Source organism: Grammomys surdaster, unplaced genomic scaffold (assembly GCF_004785775.1).
Source record: "Grammomys surdaster isolate TR1022 unplaced genomic scaffold, NIH_TR_1.0 126109, whole genome shotgun sequence".
NCBI lineage: Eukaryota > Metazoa > Chordata > Mammalia > Rodentia > Muridae > Grammomys > Grammomys surdaster.
The window spans coordinates 1,338,220-1,356,363 of NW_021620917.1; the positions used below are offsets into that span (position 1 = coordinate 1,338,220).

Here is an 18,144-nt window from a genome sequence, read left to right on the forward strand (position 1 = left end):
CCTCCCTCTCTCTCTCTAACAAAACAAATACATAAACGTAATTTCAGTGCCATGACTGGGCTGCAGAAATGGCTCTGTGGTTAAGAGCATTACTACTCTTCCTAAGGACACACAGGTTTGGATCCCAGCACACATACTGGAAGGCTTCCCTTCTAGCTGCCTGTAACTCCAATTCCAGAAGCTTCTGATGGCTTTTGTGGGTATCTGCACCTACATGAAACACACACAGACAAACAGGTATACACATACACACCCAAATAATTAATTAATTAATTAATATTTTAAATTGGTCAGCAAGATTACTCCCAGTTAAGAGCCCTCACTGATTTTACAGAAGACAACAGTCCTTAACTCTAGTTCCGGGGAATCCAGCATCTTCTTCTGGATTCCATGGGCACCAGGTACCCATGGACTACACATACACAAACTTGTAGGAAAACACTCATACATATATACATAATTAAAAATAACAGAATCTTTTGAAAACAAAGATTTTAAGGTGGCACTACAATTCAATGGGGGAAACACAGGGTCTTCAGCCATTGCTCACGGGGCAGCTGGATAACCACATGTGAAAGAATCAGACTAAAACCTGATCCTTGGGCTGGGGAGTATCTAAGTCAGTTCAACGCTTGGCTTGGCATGCTCAAAGTCTCAGGTTTCAACCCCATAAAATCAGGCATAGTGGCACACACTTGTGATCCTAGCACTTGGGAGAAAGGTGGAAACAGGATCACCAATAGTTCAAGAATTGTTGAGAGGCTGCATGAGATCATAGCTTAAAAAAACAGTAACAGCAACAAACAATAAAAAATACCTTAACCTATATTGTGTAAAAAATTAACTCAAAACAAATTAGAAAGGCCAGAATAATGACTCAGTGGGGAGAGGTGCCTGCTAACAATGCCCAGAACCTACCCGAGTGAACCAATTCCCACAAGTTGTCCTCTGACATGTGTACCATACATATACATGCTTCTCTCTCTCTCCCTGCATGCACATATGCATGCATCCATGCGCGCGCACGCATACACACACAAATAAAACAGAAGGAAAGGAGTGGGAAGAATGGGGGTGGAAATCAATCAATCAACAAAGCATCAGCATGGCAGCTCACAACCATTTGTAACTCCAGTTCCTGGGGACTGATATCCTCTTCTGACTGCAGAGATCATCAGGCACGCCTATGGTACACACACATATACACTTAAAAAATAAATAAATCTTTTAAAGTAGAGATCAGATCAGAGAGCTACATTTATAGAAGAGGTAGGGGGGTTAAACGTTCCAGATCTTGGGTCTGGCAATGGTTTTTAAGAAACAAGCCGGGTAATGGTAGCTCACATGTTTAATCCTAGCACTCGGGAAGCAGAGAAAGGTGGATTTTTATGAGTTTGAGGTCAGCTTAGTCTATAGAGTGAGTTCCAGGACAGCCAAGGCTACATGGAGAAACCCTGTGTCAAAACAAACAAACAAACAAACAAAGCTATACTTTTGGGGCTGGAGAGATGGCTCAGTGGTTAAGAGCACTGACTGCTGTTCCAGAGGATCTGAATTCAATTCCCAGCAACTACTGGTAGCTCATAACCATCTGTAACGGGATGCAATGCCCTCTACTGGTGTGCCTGAAGACAGCCACGGTATATTCATATATGTAAAATGAGTAAGTAAATCTTTATTTAAAAGAAAGGAAGGAAGGAAGAAGGGAAGGAAGAGGGGAAGGAAGGAAGGAAGGAAGGAAGGAAGGAAGGAAGGAAGGAAGGAAGGAAGGAAGATAGGTACATACAGTGGAAAGGGGAAAATAAGGAAATAAATGGGATTTTATGGAAATTTAACAAAATTAATGTGTCAAAGGAAACTTTAGAGAGTGGGGGAAAAAGCCTACTGAATGTAATACCAGTTTGAGCAAATCACATGCTCCAGTTAGGCTGTTATAGTGAAGACGTCGGCACTGGGACAGAGCAGACACATTAGCTAACAAAAGAGAGCAGAAAGCCTACACACCAGACCCACAAAGCTCTAGCAGGACCAGAGAATGAATGAAGCTGAAAAGATCCAGAGAGCTAGAGACCAGACCTGTACTCCCACAGGCTATAGACTTAACATTAAAGCAAAAGCCTTGAAATGTAAAAAGCAAGGCTATGGGTGTGGTTCAATGATAAAAGCACTTGCCTACCACACACAAACTCCGATTTCAATCAGCACCACAAAAGAAGCTGTCAACATAATAAATAGTTCTAATTTTTTAAAGATTTATGTGTATAAGTGTTTTGCCTACATATGCATACCATACGCATGCATGATACGATGCCCACAAAGGCTAGAAGAGGGAAGTAGAGATCCTGGAACTGGAGTTACAGATGGTTGTGAACCATCACGTGGGTGCTGGGAACCAAAAGAGCGGCCGGTGCTCTTAACTGCTGAACTATCAACTAACTAAATTTTATTGCTGCCCAATAAAATTTTAAAAGTGAAATTCTGATAGCAAGTCCTTAAGACACAAGATGTCTAGACACTAGATATATCCTGAATTCTTAAAGGGGGAGGGAGGTTATTGTCCTTTATGAAATTCAAGAGAGCCTTTTATTAAAGTCAGGATGCTAGACATGAAGGTACTAAGAGATAGAAGGATCAAGAGTACAAGGCCGCCCAGTCTTCCTGAGACCCTGTCTTAAAAGACTAAATGTAGTGCCTAGAAAGATGGTTAAAGTGGTCAAAGTGCCTGCTGCTCAAGCATGAAGAACTGAGTTCAGATCCCCAACATCCACAAAAGTCAGGTGTAGCAATGTGTACCTGTGATCCTAAGCGGGATGGCAGAGACAGGTATAAGGGGATAGACAGACAGACAGACAGACAGACACACACACACACAGACACACACGCACACACACCCCTCTAAAAACCCAAAACAACAACGAACTCTAAATGTTTACATTAATTAATTAATGAAAATAAACCATGTTCATCAAAATCCTTTTCCTCTATGTGTAGATTTTTAGTGAAACACTTTGACAACCTTCATTGTATTTTATCTTAGCAACTACCATGGAGATTATAGTTAACATTCTAAGTTTATAACTACGTAATATCAATTCATACCATCTTAGCTTCATAAGCCATAGCACACAAATCCTTGTCTGACTAGCAGACATATAAACTGTACAACTCTTGAAGAAGAGTGAGCCAGCGACACCCATCACAAGTGCAAGCACAGGTACTGGGTCACTTCTACAAATTCCTAGTTTAAATTTTCATTTGTTTACCTGCTTATTGTGGGAGTGAGTGGGAGGTTTGTGCCTACCACAGTAAGCACAGAGAGGCCAGAGGACAATGAATGGGAGTCCACTCTTTCCTTCTACCATGTTGGTTCCGAGGGTTGAGCTCAGGTTGTCTGTCCATCAAAGTGACACAAGTACCTTTACACACTGAACCATGTTGCCTGCCATCTGCTTTATTTAGTGCTTAATCATGAGTGTATGGGGGTTGGCCTCAGAGGCCATAGATATCATATCAGATGTCCCCCTGACATCTACGTGCCAGGAACCAAACTCAGGTCCTCTGCAAGAGTAGCAGGTGTTCTTAACCACTGAGCCATCTTTCTGGCCATGCAGAGCTTTACTTTTTTTTTGTTTTTTAATAGTTGTAGAATAAAAACAATAAAAATATCTACCAACTGGAGCCAACTGGAGACTGGTCAGATAAACTATGCTGAGTATACAAATGCAAGTGTGATGACCAACTACATGTTTTTATTGATAAGGAAAGATCTTCAGTGCATACTGGTGTGACGGCTAATCTTTACTGTCAAACTGACTGGCTCTGGAATCACCTAGGAGACACATATCTAGATATGTCTCCAGCTGAAGAGAGAAAACGCACCCTGAGTATGGGCTGGCATCCTTGACTGAATCAAATGGAAATAAGCGGGCTGGGTCCCAGCGTTTATCACTCTGCTTCCTGACTGGGGATGCCATGTGACCAGCTGCCACCTCCCAATGCTATGCCTTCCCACCATAAAGGACTGAACCTTCAAACTGTGAACCCAAATAACCCTTCTTTTCTTACTGCCTTTGTCAGCTACTTTGTCAGAGTAACCAGAAAAGCAAGCAATCCACTGTACAGTCTGTGGGCTGTACAGTGTGGGCTGGGGGAGATGGCTGAGTCAGTGAGAGCACTTGCTGCACAAGCATGGAGGCTGGACTCCAAACCCCAGCCCTCACAGAGTGCAGTGCTGCAGAGACAACAACAACAGGAACAGCAGCAGAGTGCGCTGCTATCAGCTCAGCTCCAGATTCACTAAGAGACCGTCTCAAGGGAATAAGTAAAGACCGATACAGCATGACACTTGACATTCTCCTCTGCCCGTACATGCATGGATCCGTGCATTGAGCACAAGTGTGCACGCACTCACACACTCCACACAGTGCAATACCAAGCAGTATATTTAACATGATAACTGAATGAAGAAGGGAGGATTATACAAAAAGAGATATACCAGAAACCATGACAACTCCCTAATTTGCTAAGAACCTAAAACTGCTCTACAAAAATAGCCTTCTAAGACTTTATTTTTGTCTTTTTTTTTTTTCCAGAGCTGAACCCAGGGCCTTGCATTTGCTAGGCAAGCACTCTACCACTAAGCTAAATCCCCAACCCAAAAATAGCCTTCTAAAAAGGAAATAAAATCTTTAGATTGTAAAGTGGGATTGGAGGTTTTGCATTGAGAAATTCTAGAGAAGCTAGTTATGGTGGCACATGCCTATAATCCCAGCACGTAGAAGGCTAAGGCAGAAGGACCACAAGCTAGAGAACAGCCTGAGCTACATAGTGAGATCTTGTTACCTACTCCCCAACCCCTGAAAAAGTAAAAACTTCTGAAAAAATATATAACAGACATTTCTTTACAAATACTTTTCTATGCTTTGATTTCAGGACCAAGAATATGTATTTTGTGTTTACATGGCCACTTGTGGTAGTGTGCACCTTTAATCCCAGCACTCAGGAGGCAGAGGCAGGCTCATCTCTTCAAGTTCCAGGCCAGCCTAGCCTACACAGTGATGTCCAGACCAGCCATAGCTAAATCATTAGATGCCTGTCCCCACCAAAAAATTTTTAACAAGTGTATACACATACACACACACACACACACACACACACACACACACATCCCAAAGGGAAAAAAGTGGATAGAGCTTCTAAACTTGCTTGTGAACAGGTGGCACACCTTTCACACTTCAAAGGATCTCTTACAATCAGACACAGTTCACTTACAAAGCACTCAAGAGCCCTCTGTCAGTATTTCCTGTAACTCAGCAAGCTCCCGAGTGACACCTGTCTGCACTGTCTCACCGAGCTGCACTTTCTACTCTGCACCTCTTGCATCGACCACTTACTCAATTGGTTCCTAATGATAAGCTACTAGAAGTGGGCCTGCGGATGAGGCTAAAGGCCCTCCACACTCAGACGTGACCTCTGGCTGTGCTGACAGTGAGGGGCTGGGAGAGCCTGGGTCCCTTCTCACTCTCCACAAGCTCCTCAGGGACCCTCTCTCCTCCTCCTCACGCTATCATCTTGCACAGGGCAGGTATTCTGTCAGCTAGTGATGTTCTCTCTGTGCGCATGTATGAACACTTCGACTTCATCCCATCACTACCTTCTTGTTACATGTGCGTGCACATCTAGGCAAGCGCACGAGTGTGAAAGTGGAAGCCAAAGACCAGCCTTCAGTATTACTCTTTAGGTTGTTGTTTTGAGTCTCACTAAGCTGAAGCTCACAAGGCAGCCAGGCTGACGGGCCAGTGAGCCCAAGGGGTCTGCCTGTCCTGAGCCTCCCAGTGTTGGGATGACAAATGTGTACCATCATGCCCAGCCTCTGTACTTGAGTTCTGGAGTTCAAACACTTTACCAGCTAAGTCATCTGCCCAGCCCCATGTCACTCTCTAATTTCTTTTTTTGTTTTGTTTTGTTTTTCGACATGCAGCCCTGGCTGTCCTAGAACTAGCTCTGGAGACCAGGCTGTCCTTAAACTCATGGAGATCCACCTGCTTGTGCCTCCTGAATGCTGGGATTAAAGACATGTGCATCACCACATGGCTACTCTTTAATTTTTTAACCATTTGTGTGAACTGTTTAATGTACTTTACAAATATTCTTGCTACCGTGTCTAACTGGTATATGGCATATTTTTTAAATACAGAGTATTTTGTTTTATGAATCAGATTTGGCAATTTTTTTTCATGTCATCTAGATTTAGTGTCAAAGATGGCAAATTCTTTTATATCCCAGAATGATAAAAATACTTGAATATTGGCCGGGCGGTGGTGGCACACATCTTTAATCCCAGCACTTGGGAGGCAGAGGCAGGCAGATTTCTGAGTTCAAGAGTTCGAGGCTAGCCTGGTCTACAGAGTGAGTTCCAGGACATCAGGGCTACACAGAGAAACCCTGTCTCGAAACAAACAAACAAACAAAAAAAAAAACAACAAAAAAAACCACCTTGAATATTCTAAGTAGAGACGCTAAAACTGATCTCTTCCTATTTCTTGACACACTTGATGGGGAGCTGCATGCAGTGTGCGTCTGTATTTGTGTGTGCCTAAAGCCACGGCAGGAGTCTGCCTCTGCTGTCCTCCACCTCATTTTTTGAGACAGAATCTCTCAGTGAATCCAGGGCCAGTTCTGTTATCTTGCCGGGCCTTTTACATGTGAATGACAGAAGCAACCTCAGGTCCTCATGCCAGTGCAGCAGTGAGCCATCTACAAGAGGGACTTCAAGGAGCCTTCTAGACAGAAGAAGGATGGCTGCTGGCTCCCTGTAGCTGCTGTCATGCCCACCTCTGTCTGTGCTCCTAACCATCCCTGGAAGGTAAGCTTCTGGTGTCTTATCTGATCCCACTTTCCTGTCTAAGTGATGCTTCTGTGTGTGGCTGAAGTAAAGCTACGCAGAATGCCTCTCCAAGGTGGTTTCTTGGTCCCAGGAGAGTGAAGCTACAAAGACAGGGATCTGGAATGCTCAGCAGTCACTCTACTCAAAAGAGAGAATGGCCTCAGAGATGAGGCTGACATGGAAGGCCTGTAAAAAGATGGTTGAACTTGGGGGCTCTGGATCAAGCTATTTCCAAGGCCACCTCCACCGTTTTCCCTTCCATAATCTGGTCTCTCTCCCATAGTACTCATCTGGGGCCATCTACTGCTGAAGTTAAGATGGTCCAAGAGCTAGGCAGAAGTAAACAATGACATCAACAGGCTGAGGCCTTTCCATTTATGTATCATTACAAAGATTCACTAGACTCCTTTTAAACATCATTTTGATTCAAGCCTATCCTTAAGTCTTATTATTTCCAGAAATTAAAGCTAAAATATACTATATGTCATTTGAAAGTTGTTTTGGATTTGTGTATGTGTTTTGCTTGCATGTACCAACCACAAGGAGGCCTAGTGGCTCCAGATGTTCGAAGAGGACACTGGATCCTCTGAAACCCTCCACTCTTATTGTCTGAAACATGCTATGTCACTGGACCTGAAGCCCATTTATTTGGCTAGACTGGATGCCCAGCAAGCTCCAAGGATTCAGCTGTCACTATCCAGCCCCGACCCCAGGGTGACAGAAGAAAACTGCCATGCCTGGCTTTTGTATGCGTGCTGTGGAACATGCATTTCTGCACAGTAAGCATTTTACTCACTGAGCCATCTCCCCTGAGTATCATGTTTACCTTCTCTTTGGAACTCACTGTGTAGATCAAATTGCCCTTGAACTCACACAGACTCTCCTGCCTCTGCCTCCAGAGGGCTAGTATTAAGCAACATGTATGTCAGCAGCTCAGTCTGGCTTACTTCTTCTGTCAGTCATCACATGCTGTAGAGACTAGAATGAGAATGGTCCCCACAGGCTCATGTTTCAATGCTGGATCTACACCTGGTGAACTGGTGTGGGAACAATTAGGAAGTGTGGCCTTGTTGAAGTGGCCGTGTGACTTGGTAGGCTTTGAGGCTTCAAAAGCCTACATGAGGCCCAGGGTCTCTTCTCTCTCTGCTTCCAACTTTCTTCCCAATCAAGATATAACCTCTTAGCTACCACTCCTGTCTGCTGCCTCATTCCTCACCTTCTTTTTTTTTTTTTTTTTTGGTTTTTCGAGACAGGGTTTTTCTCTGTGTAGTCCTGGCTGTCCTGGAACTCACTCTGTAGACCAGGCTGGCCTCGAACTCAGAAATCTGCCTGTCTCTGCCTCCCAAGTGCTGGGATTAAAGGCGTGAGCCACCACCGCCCGGCATTCCTCACCTTCTTAAACTGTAAGCCAGCCCCAATTAAATGCTTTCTTTAACATGCCTTGGTCACAGTGTGGTGTCTTTTCACAACAAGAGAACAGTAACTCAGTCACATACTTACAGGAGGATAAGCCTGGGTTTATACTGTCCTAAACATATCCCAAGCACAATGGCTATTGTAAAACCCAGGTTAGTGCCTTCAAAGACTTAAACAGCCTTCCTCTTAAAGTCTTGGAAAACTCTACTTCTTGACCCATAGTTATAATGGGAAACAGAATTTCATCAAACCACTATACCTAAAAAGTCTTATGAAAAACCAGTCCAATTAACATATCTCAATATACATTTTTTTCAGAAAGAGGTTTTTTATTTTGTTTTGTTTTGTTTTTTTTTGGTTTTTTGAGACAGGGTTTCTCTGTGTAGTCCTGGCTGTCCTAGAACTCACTCTGTAGACCAGGCTGGCCTCGAACTCAGAAATCCGCCTGCCTCTGCCTCCCAAGTGCTGGGATTAAAGTAGTGTGCGCCACCACTCCCTGGCTCAGAAAGAGTTTTGAGTAGCCCAGTTTGACCCCAAACTCTCCATCTTCCTGCTCCCACTTCCCAAGTGCCAGGACTATAGGCATGTGCTGTAACACCCAGCTTATACGGTGCTGGGAGAGAAGGCAGCATTTTGCGTGCTGGGTAAGCACTCTAACAACTGAGCTATACCCTCAGCCCCAAAAGTCTCTCTGAGCCTTCCACTTCAATGTTTCAGGAAGAACTGTTCCATTCTTTTTTTTATTTCTTTTAATATTTACTTATTAATATATGTTATATAAGAGTACTCTATCTGCATATATGCCTGCATGACAGAAGAGGGCAGCAGATCCCATTACAGATGGTTGTGAACCTCCATGCATTTGCTGGGAATTGAACTCAGAACCTCTGGAAGAGCAGAGGTTCTTAAATGGTGAGCCATCTCTCCAGCCAGAACTGTTTTATTCTTACACTAGACTTCCACTAGACTTCAGGAGCCAGAGAAGGAAAGACAGACTTTGCAGGGTGAGCCTGAGCCTGACTATCATGATGCAGCATCTGCAGGAGTGGGAGGAAACCAGACAAGTAGAGGAAGACATGGGCGTCCAGCATGCTGTGACTGCAGCTCGGCTCCCGTATATTCAATGCTTGGAAACAATTCATGGATGGCTGACTCAAGGACAGGAGGTCTTACCCACAGAAGACTGGAACTGGGATGGAGCTGGAAGTGAAATGTTTGGCACTGAGAGTGTGAAGACTTCTGCTGGAGATTGGACAGAGGGGGTGTCTTCTGCTGGTGGGGTGAAGTCTATCTCATCATCAAAATTATCTTCAAATTCCTGCAATCAAAAGAAGCACACATGGAGAGCCGGCTGTCAGTACTGAAACAAGGGGCTTCACATTCACATTCACTTCTAGTGCAAAGCTCAAGTAACCATGCTGCCTCCAAACAGCAGAGGAAATAAGGCGCTTTCTTTTTTTGCGTGTTGCTTTGTTTTTGAGTCTGGTCTCCCATATTCCAGGCTAGCCTTACTGTTCCCACTCCCCACAGGCTAGGACATCAGACATGCACCATCATATCTGGAAGAAAATGAGTAAGATTTTAAAGTAAGCAATGAATATCTTTTGTAATTTTGTTTAAAGATTTATCTATTTTTTATTTATATGAGTACACTGCAGCTGTCTTCAGACAACCAGAAGAGGGCATCGGATCCCATTACGGATGGTTGTGAGCCACCATGTGGTTGCTGGGAATTGAACTCAGGACCTCTGGAAGAGCAGCCAGTGCTCTTAACCACTGAGCCATCTCTCTAGCCCCTTTTGTAATTTTTTAAACTGACAGCTTAGAGTTAAAAACAAAAATTTCTAAAATGCCCACAGATCTTATCATGAAAATGAAGTCCTGCCTGGGTCAAAAGCTTCAAGGACAAAAAACGCTCAAAAATTGTTGAGAGATTAAATAATTCTTTCAAAAATCATTACTTACCTTCACAAATCTTTTTGGAAACTGGGTCAAAGTTATTTTATTTTGAAATTTCTAAGTGCACTTATAACTACAATATGATTTCTATTGAAATAAAGAGCTTAGCAAGCCAATATTCAAGGGTCCGGAGGTGGCTCAGTGGCTAAGGGCACTTGTGCTCTTGCAGAGGGCCTGGGTCTGCTTCTCATTAACAGCTGACTTAAGTGCTTGTGCACATACTCACAAATACAGAGTGAAAAATAATAAAAGTGTTCTGCTTTAAAAAAGAAACTATGCCAGGAGCTGAGTATGGTACCACATGCCTTACAATCCCAGCTACTCAGGAGGCCTTGGTAGAAGTTCAAGGTCAGCCTGGTCAATTCAGTGAGAATAATGTCTCAAAAATAAATAAATACAATACAGTAAAAGGAGGCTGAGCAGGAACTCAGGCACTAACCTAGCACACGGCAGAATTTGGGCTCCATCCCAGCACCACAGAACAAAGCCACCGGGGACTGGACCGATCATGTTGTGGGAATCTTCAATGACATGATGGGCAGATGCTATCCTACTATCCCTTTCCTCACTCTGTGAACGGGGTGTCCTCTGGGGGCTCAGGCGGACTTAATGAAGATACAAAAGATTCACAAACCATTCCTTCCTCCAGGATAGACAGAGAACGGATTCATGAACAAAGCCCTCCATGTTTCTGCCATCACCCTTCTTTTCACTTTCCTATGTAGCCACAGTCCCTTAGAGCCCGCCCACTAAGAAGAAACCCTACAGACAGCAATAGGAGATTTCTGACATTTAGGTTTCTGCACATATGTGAGTAGACATTCTCAGGCATTGTTGCTATTTGCATGCAAAGAAAGGAGGTTCTGACCCTTGGATCTGTGAAGGTCGGCACTGGGTGTGATGGACAGTACTGGCTGGGCAGAGCCAGCCTCAGTGCAGGGTGACACTGGCTCAAAAGGGGAATGACGACGAGTGTGGTGGCTTACAGCACTTGGGAAGTGGAGGAAAGAGAACAAGAAGGTCAAAACTACTCGGGGCTTTGTGAGATTTTGTGGAAGGAAGGAAGGAAGGAAGGAAGGAAGGAAGGAAGGAAGGAAGGAAGGAAGGAAGGAAGGAAGGAAGGCAGAGGGAAAAAAAGATCCATTTTTGTGTCTATGGCAGTGGGCCAGAGCACACCTCTGGGTGTTGGACCTTGCCTTCCACTGTATCAGACAAGGTTTCTGTTTTCCTCCACTGCATATGCTAGGCTAGCTGGTCCTCTAGCTTCTGGGAAGTTTCCTGCCTCCTGTCTCCCCACAGAGCACTGGGATTACAGATAACAGTGCTCCTGTAGCTGGCTTTACACAAGTTCCAGGGTGTGGACTCAAGTCCTCATGCTTACACAGCGACTACTTTACCCACTGAACCATCTTCCTAGCTCTCAGCTGACATTCTTTTTATAGTCACCAAGCCTCTCTTGTTAAAAGGACTTCAGCCATCATCCCTTTAAAATGTCACTTCAAATGTGGCAGCAATTATGACATACCAGTAGATATGCCAGTAGATAGCTCTATAAAGGTTCAAGGAGAAGACACCGTGTAGCAAAATAATAATAGTGATAGGAGGAAAAGGAAGAAGAGGCAGGAGGAGGAGGAGGGAGAAGGAGGAGGAAGAGGGAGAAGGAGGAGGAGGGAGAAGGGAGAAGGGGGGAGGGGGAGGAGGAAGAAGAAGAGGAAGAGGAAGAGGAGGAGGAGGAAGAGGAGGAGAAGACAACGACGACGAAATACTGAGCTAAGGTACCTGGCTTCCTGATCTGTATACTGTCTCACTTGGAGCCACTCAATCCCTGAAACTGCAGAGCTCTAAGTCCAAAGGAAACCAACCAACATATCATCATTGTCAATAACTCTCATTCAGTCACAAAGTCTAAAGCTGGAGAGCTCAACACAGTACAGCCCCTGCATCGGTCAGGGGCAACTGCAAAGTGATGCACAATCCCAGACTCGGAGCTGCAGCACAATTGGCTCCCATGTGGATACTCACATTCAACAACCCAGATCAATCTAAGGCAAGGATGAGGTATCTGGAAACATGAGAAGAGGCCAGACTTTGGTATCAACAACCCCATCAGACTTTTATCTCTGTCCCCAAGTGGCCAGGTTTCTGTGCAAAGTCCTTTGGCAAGACTGATGGCCAGGGGTTTTAGATTCTCTATTTATTGTTGTGCTCCCAACGGAAGTCAGGAAGTTCCCACAGAAGTGTGTGCATCCATGTGAGCCTTGGGGGCGGTGTTGATGCATAAAGCCACAGGTGCCCATAGGCCACCACTGCCCAACTATTGCCTGGGCTGAGGACTCCCTCCAGGTCTCCCCTGCACTTAGCTTTCTGTGCAAGGCAGAGTGTTGAGCTAGGAGGACAATGTACTTCCCTGTCTCCTCAGAGACACCACAGACTCCAAGTGAAGAGAGCACACAATAAAAATGGCATGAGAGGGTCTGAGGAGTTAGAGACGGTGCTTGTGTCAAAGTGTTTTGAGACAGGTGGTCCTTCAACTAGCAGTCCTCCTCCCTCAGCCTCCCATGTGGGGCGATTACTCGTGCAGCCATTATACCCAGCTAATACATTCTTTTAAACAAATGTTGTAGGGCCCTAATGTGTCAACAGATGGGCAGTAACTTCTAGAGAAACCTCAACTGGCTTGCTGGTAGACCCCATCCATCTGCTGCATGCTGCCAGATCCTCTTACCCTGACTGACTGACTGACTGACTGACTGACTGACTGACTGACTGTAGGGAGGAAATGGTCTATGTAGCAAGTGTTATTCTCTTTAGGGAATTAAAGTTTAGAGACAAACTTGAGGTTTCTGGTGCCCTTCCTCATACAAAAACCAGTGAGGAAATCCCGTTGCTTTGGTGAAGTAATGGCCACAAATGTGCCAGCCTACAAAAAAGCCAGACAGAAGCCAAACCCTGCCTGCTCTTCTGTGCAGACCATAAACAAGCAAACTTAATCACCAAAACCTGTTCCTTACTTAATCAAAAACGTAAGACACATTATCAGTAAGTGCTTACTGTCAGAGAGGCTCCAAGGAGACTGGAAAGATAGCTCAGTTGGTAAAATCCTTGTTGTGCAAGCATGAGGACCTGGGTTCAATACCCAAAACCCATATTAAAAAGTCAGACATGGTGATGCACACCTGTAACCGCACTGCTGGGGAGGTTTAAACAGGTGGGTCTCTGGGAGTCACTGGCTGGTCAGCCTAGCCTTGTCCACCAGCTCCAGTCCCAGTGAGAGACCCTGTCTCAAGAAAACAACTTGGGATGCCTCCTAAAAAACAACCTATAAGGTTGCCCTCTGGCCTCTGTATGTACACACACGTGACTCCCTAAGGCAAGGCTGGCAAACGACAGCTGATGGGCCAATTCCAAGCCGCCTACTTTTGTCAATCAAATTGGCACAAACCGAGTATCTGTTATTGACACAGCATGACAATGGCAGGGTGGAGGGTGAGAAGGCTATGACAGAGACTGTGTGGCTCACAATGTTTTGCTAGACACAAGAAAAAGTCTGTTGACCCCTGATCCCAAGAGAATGTGATCCACAAAAATGCTATTGATAAATGTATCAGAAGATACTTTAGGGCTAGGGAAATGGCTCAGTCAGTAAATTAATTACTTGCCTTGTACACACGAGGAGGACCTGAGTCCACACTCCAGAACACATGTAAAAATGCTGGATGTGGTTGCAAGGCCTAGCACTAGGGAGGTAAAGAAAGAAGGATCCCTGAGGTTGGAGAGCCTACTCAGCAAACTCCAGGCCAGTCTCAAAAGAGTGTACTGAAGTCGGCATCGGAGGCTGGAGTCTGGCTCCCACATACACTCCTGTGTGTGTGTGTTCACACACACATACCCACACTCACTTTAAAAACCAGCAGATGATTTTAAATGTGCATGCCATCTGTGCTCACCTTAAAGTCTATCTCTGGGTCCTTACAGCAGGAAACGCAGTTTGCAATTAACACTATGAGTACCATTAAGCTGCACACAGACAGGATCACAAACAAGGAGGGAACTTCTACAACAGGTACTTCCCCTGAAAAAAACAGAAATTATGTTAAAAACATGTAATTAATTCTCAAGACAACTTTAATGAACTCAACCAACATTCTGGATATGAATGGGTCTGAGGACTCACAAAAAAATACTGCTTAACACCACTCTAGAAGAAGCCAAGTGTTCACCAAGCCAACTGTGTACTTTTTAGCAACAGCAGACTTAAAGCACTGCACAGAAAGAAGTTCCCAGGCCTTTCATGAGATCCACCAATGCTCAGATCTTACATTTGTGTGGTGCTTTCCCAATGTGAGGGCAAGACTGGTACACAGGCTGAGCTGAGCCTCAGGCTGCCCTTGAATAGTCTTCCCTCCAGTTTCCGACAGTTTCTCAGTCTTCCAGCCACTTTTGGAGAGTGCTGATAAGTTATGTGTGGTATGTCCTTCAACTTGGGTGGCCTGATGTTCCCAAGAGTGATTACAGAGATTTGGGAAGAATCTAGAAGAGAGACATTTAGGAAAAATCTCAAACAGTTCAAGAGGGAACTCCATGGCTCCTGCATTTGTAGCACATCAGAGGCACGTGACTTGTTCCTGGTGGAGTGAACTCTGTCTGACCATGTGATCCAGAAGGTCTTGTCACCATCAAGTCATCATGTGTTCCTTTTGAGACTCTATGCCTTATGAGTAGATCCAAAGCCCAGTGCATATCCACTAATGAAAATCTGAGAGGCCTGAAATGACCTGCCAATAGGGACTAAGTTCTTTTTCAATAACCAAAACCAATTTATAAAAGCAACACTGATGCCCCATCCTCATCAGGAGATGCTGAGAAGCTGGCTGAAGACTCCAGGGAATCTGTGTATCAGCCATGGTTTGCAAGAATCTACTAAAAAGGCTGGAGGACAGATCAGTGGCTAAGGACACACCAGCTTCTCTTTCAGAGGATCTTGGTTTGATTCCTAGGTTCTAATGGAGGCTGGCACACATCCACCTGTAACTCCAGTTCTAGGAGAATCCTGAGAGTACTGTATCCACACAGTATACACATCTACATGCAGGCAAAACATCCGTACAAATAAAAAAAAATTTTTCCCCAAACAGGATTTCATTTCTGGCCTGGAACTCACTGTAAACCATCCAGACTAACTTCAAACTCCCTGAAATATACATCAGCCTACTGAGTGCCAAGACTAAAGGAACATGCTACCCTATCTGAGTACCAAGACTAAAGGAATGTGCTACCCTACCTGGCCTTCCACCTTACTTTTTGACACAAAGTCTCTCTGAACCTGGATCCCACTAAGTTCTGGAATGGCTGGTCAGCAAGCCCCAGGGATGTACCTGACCTGCCATCCCAGCACTGAGATTGCGTCTGTGTACCACTGCAGCTGACATCTGTACACAGGTGCTGTGGGTCAAACTCTGGTCCTCACACTCATTCAGGAAGCATTTCACTGACTGAGCCACCTTCCCATGCCCACCATTGATTATTCAATTTTAATAATCCCACCTGGGTGCACACAATAAAGATCAAATGTGACCCTAGAGAACTGTATAACCAAGTGCTTTCATATCCAATATGTCAGATTTTACTGATTTTAAAAACATGGTTTGTCCATCACTTTTTTCTCCCACGTGTATGCATGTGCAGGTTCTTGAACACTCGGATACGCTCCTGGAAGCCAGAGGCCAATGTCAGCAATCATCCTCAACCATTTTTGCATTTTATCCTTTCACAGGAGCTCTCAATCAAGACCAGAGCTCACTGACGCCACAGCCACCCCTGCTCCACGCCCACACCTGATGTTCACATGGATTCAGAAGATCCAAGAGGACTCCAGGCCTCTTTCTTGAGTGTCAAGTGCTTTAGTTGCTGGACCATCTCCCCAGCTCCCTCCCCTTTCCGTCTAGACAGGACCTTGCTATATAGTCTAGGCTGACCCCAAGCTTCCAATCCTCCGTCCTCAGTGTTACAGTTACAGATGTGTACCATTATGTCCACCGTGACACTACATTTAACTTCTCTGAATAGCAGGGGCATAACACTTAAGCCAAGCTGATTTAACTGGCAGCATTCTTTGCTTGTAATGGTACAAAAGGAAAGGTATAGCTTATAATTGATTGATTGTAACTGAGATTTGATAAAATGCAGCATTATTTCCTCTGATTGGCACAACACCTGATGTAACTGGACCAGCTCCACATCATAGATAAGGAGAACTGATATTCCCAGAGCCTGTGGTGGGAAAGCAGCTCTGGAGGCCAAGTGTTAGGAACACAACCCCTCCCCTAGGCAACATGGCTTTAAAGCCTCTATGTGGTTAACTTTTTCATTCTTTTGTCTCAGTAGATAGCCCTGGCTGGCCTGGAAGTCACAGAGCTCCACCTGCCTCTGTGTGAGACTTAGGTGTGTGTCACCACACCTGGCCCCATAGTTTACCATTTATAATTACAAAACCCTAGTGTACTTTACCCTGTGCTTACCACTGCCAGGAAGGGCGGTGTGGGCTTCTAAGCCCCTTCTCTAAACTCTACAAAGGTAGCATTGCCTTTCCTCTCTTTTACTGTAATTGTTTCATTTTCAAGCACTAACTTATTTCTTATAAAAATGGATCACAGGGCTGCCTAAAGGCTGGCCCAATGATCTGATTCACAAACTGGTCTTCTGTGAGTCATTAGGCTGGCATGAAAAGACATACTCATGTTAACAATGAGTCCTGCCAAGCTCAGCCCTACCTTTTTATGCACTTTGTTTTCCTTCCCCACCCCCACTCCCACCCAGCTTTTGGTGTGTGTGTGTGTGTGTGTTCACAACAACAGGTGCACAAATGTATACCAGTGTACATACATGTGTGCATGTAGGAGGACAATGTTGGGTGGTGGTGGTCCTCAGATCTCTCACTGTCCTAGAACTTCACCAGGTAGGCCAGACTAGCTTGCCAGGGGCTCCAGGAGCCCAGTCTCCAGCCCCCAGTGCCATCTCTGGGACTACAGTGTGCACTGCTATACATCTCTTTTATGTAGATCCTCGGGGCCTCTGGCCGGCCCTCCTCACACTGGTGAAGGAAAAGCTCCCATAAAATGAGGAAATGAAGCCATAGACTGGAAGGTGAGCTGGGTTTGCTCAAACCACAGAAAGGAAGTAAATTCTAGAAGCAGGAACCACAACTGAAATCCCCAGCCCTGTGGTTAAACCAGAAACCCAGCCTCAGAAAGGCTCCTGGCTGCAACTGTCGGGACACTATGAGCCAGTCTCTCTTTAACAGGCTCTGCTACAGCATTCAGAAATGCACAAGACAAAGCAATCATCTGCTACAGAAAAACATCCTCAGTGAGAGCCAGTCACCATGCCCTCAGACAGCTCCCCAGGCCCCACAGAGGAGGAAGAGGCTTGGGGCACTTAATGTGCTTCTCTCGAGACACTATTTAAAAACACCTGGATCCCAAGAGCACATTCCACTGCATTCTGATTCCAGTTTTCAGAGCCCACTAATAGCTATCTAGTACTTGACTTACTAAGCAGAAAACTTGGGGAACTCTACAAGGTAGGTAGGTACATGCTACTTGCTTTGGAGACAGGTAATTTGGAAAGAGCGGTAATTTCCCAGTAATGACTCATGGTGGGTCAGGAGCTGCTAGCTGCCTATTAATTTAGCCATTATAAATAATCCAGCCAATTATCTGATCATGGTCCCTAGAACCTCCAATGAAACCTGTGTGCACCTGTAATTAACTAGAGACTCGCCTGGTAAAAAGAAATTGATGACCAATGTTCAAATCCCCTGGGGCTCACACACCATTGATAATCATTCTCTCTCTCTCTCTCTCTCTCTCTCTCTCTCTCTCTCT

The 18,144-nt window shown here is 44.9% G+C and overlaps 1 protein-coding gene across 2 annotated transcripts in view; it reads right to left on the reverse strand.

Annotated features, from left to right (window-relative positions):
- Lmtk2 (lemur tyrosine kinase 2) overlaps positions 1–18,144 on the reverse strand; it is an 89,870-nt gene that overhangs the window by 50,663 nt on the left and 21,063 nt on the right. For both annotated transcript variants that reach the window (XM_028756149.1, XM_028756148.1), the window contains exons 2-3: positions 14,209–14,333; positions 9,476–9,620 (exon numbers count right to left, since the gene is read on the reverse strand). In XM_028756149.1, coding sequence (XP_028611982.1) covers positions 9,476–9,620; positions 14,209–14,333 — 270 coding nt within the window. The remainder of the gene's footprint in view (positions 1–9,475; positions 9,621–14,208; positions 14,334–18,144) is intronic.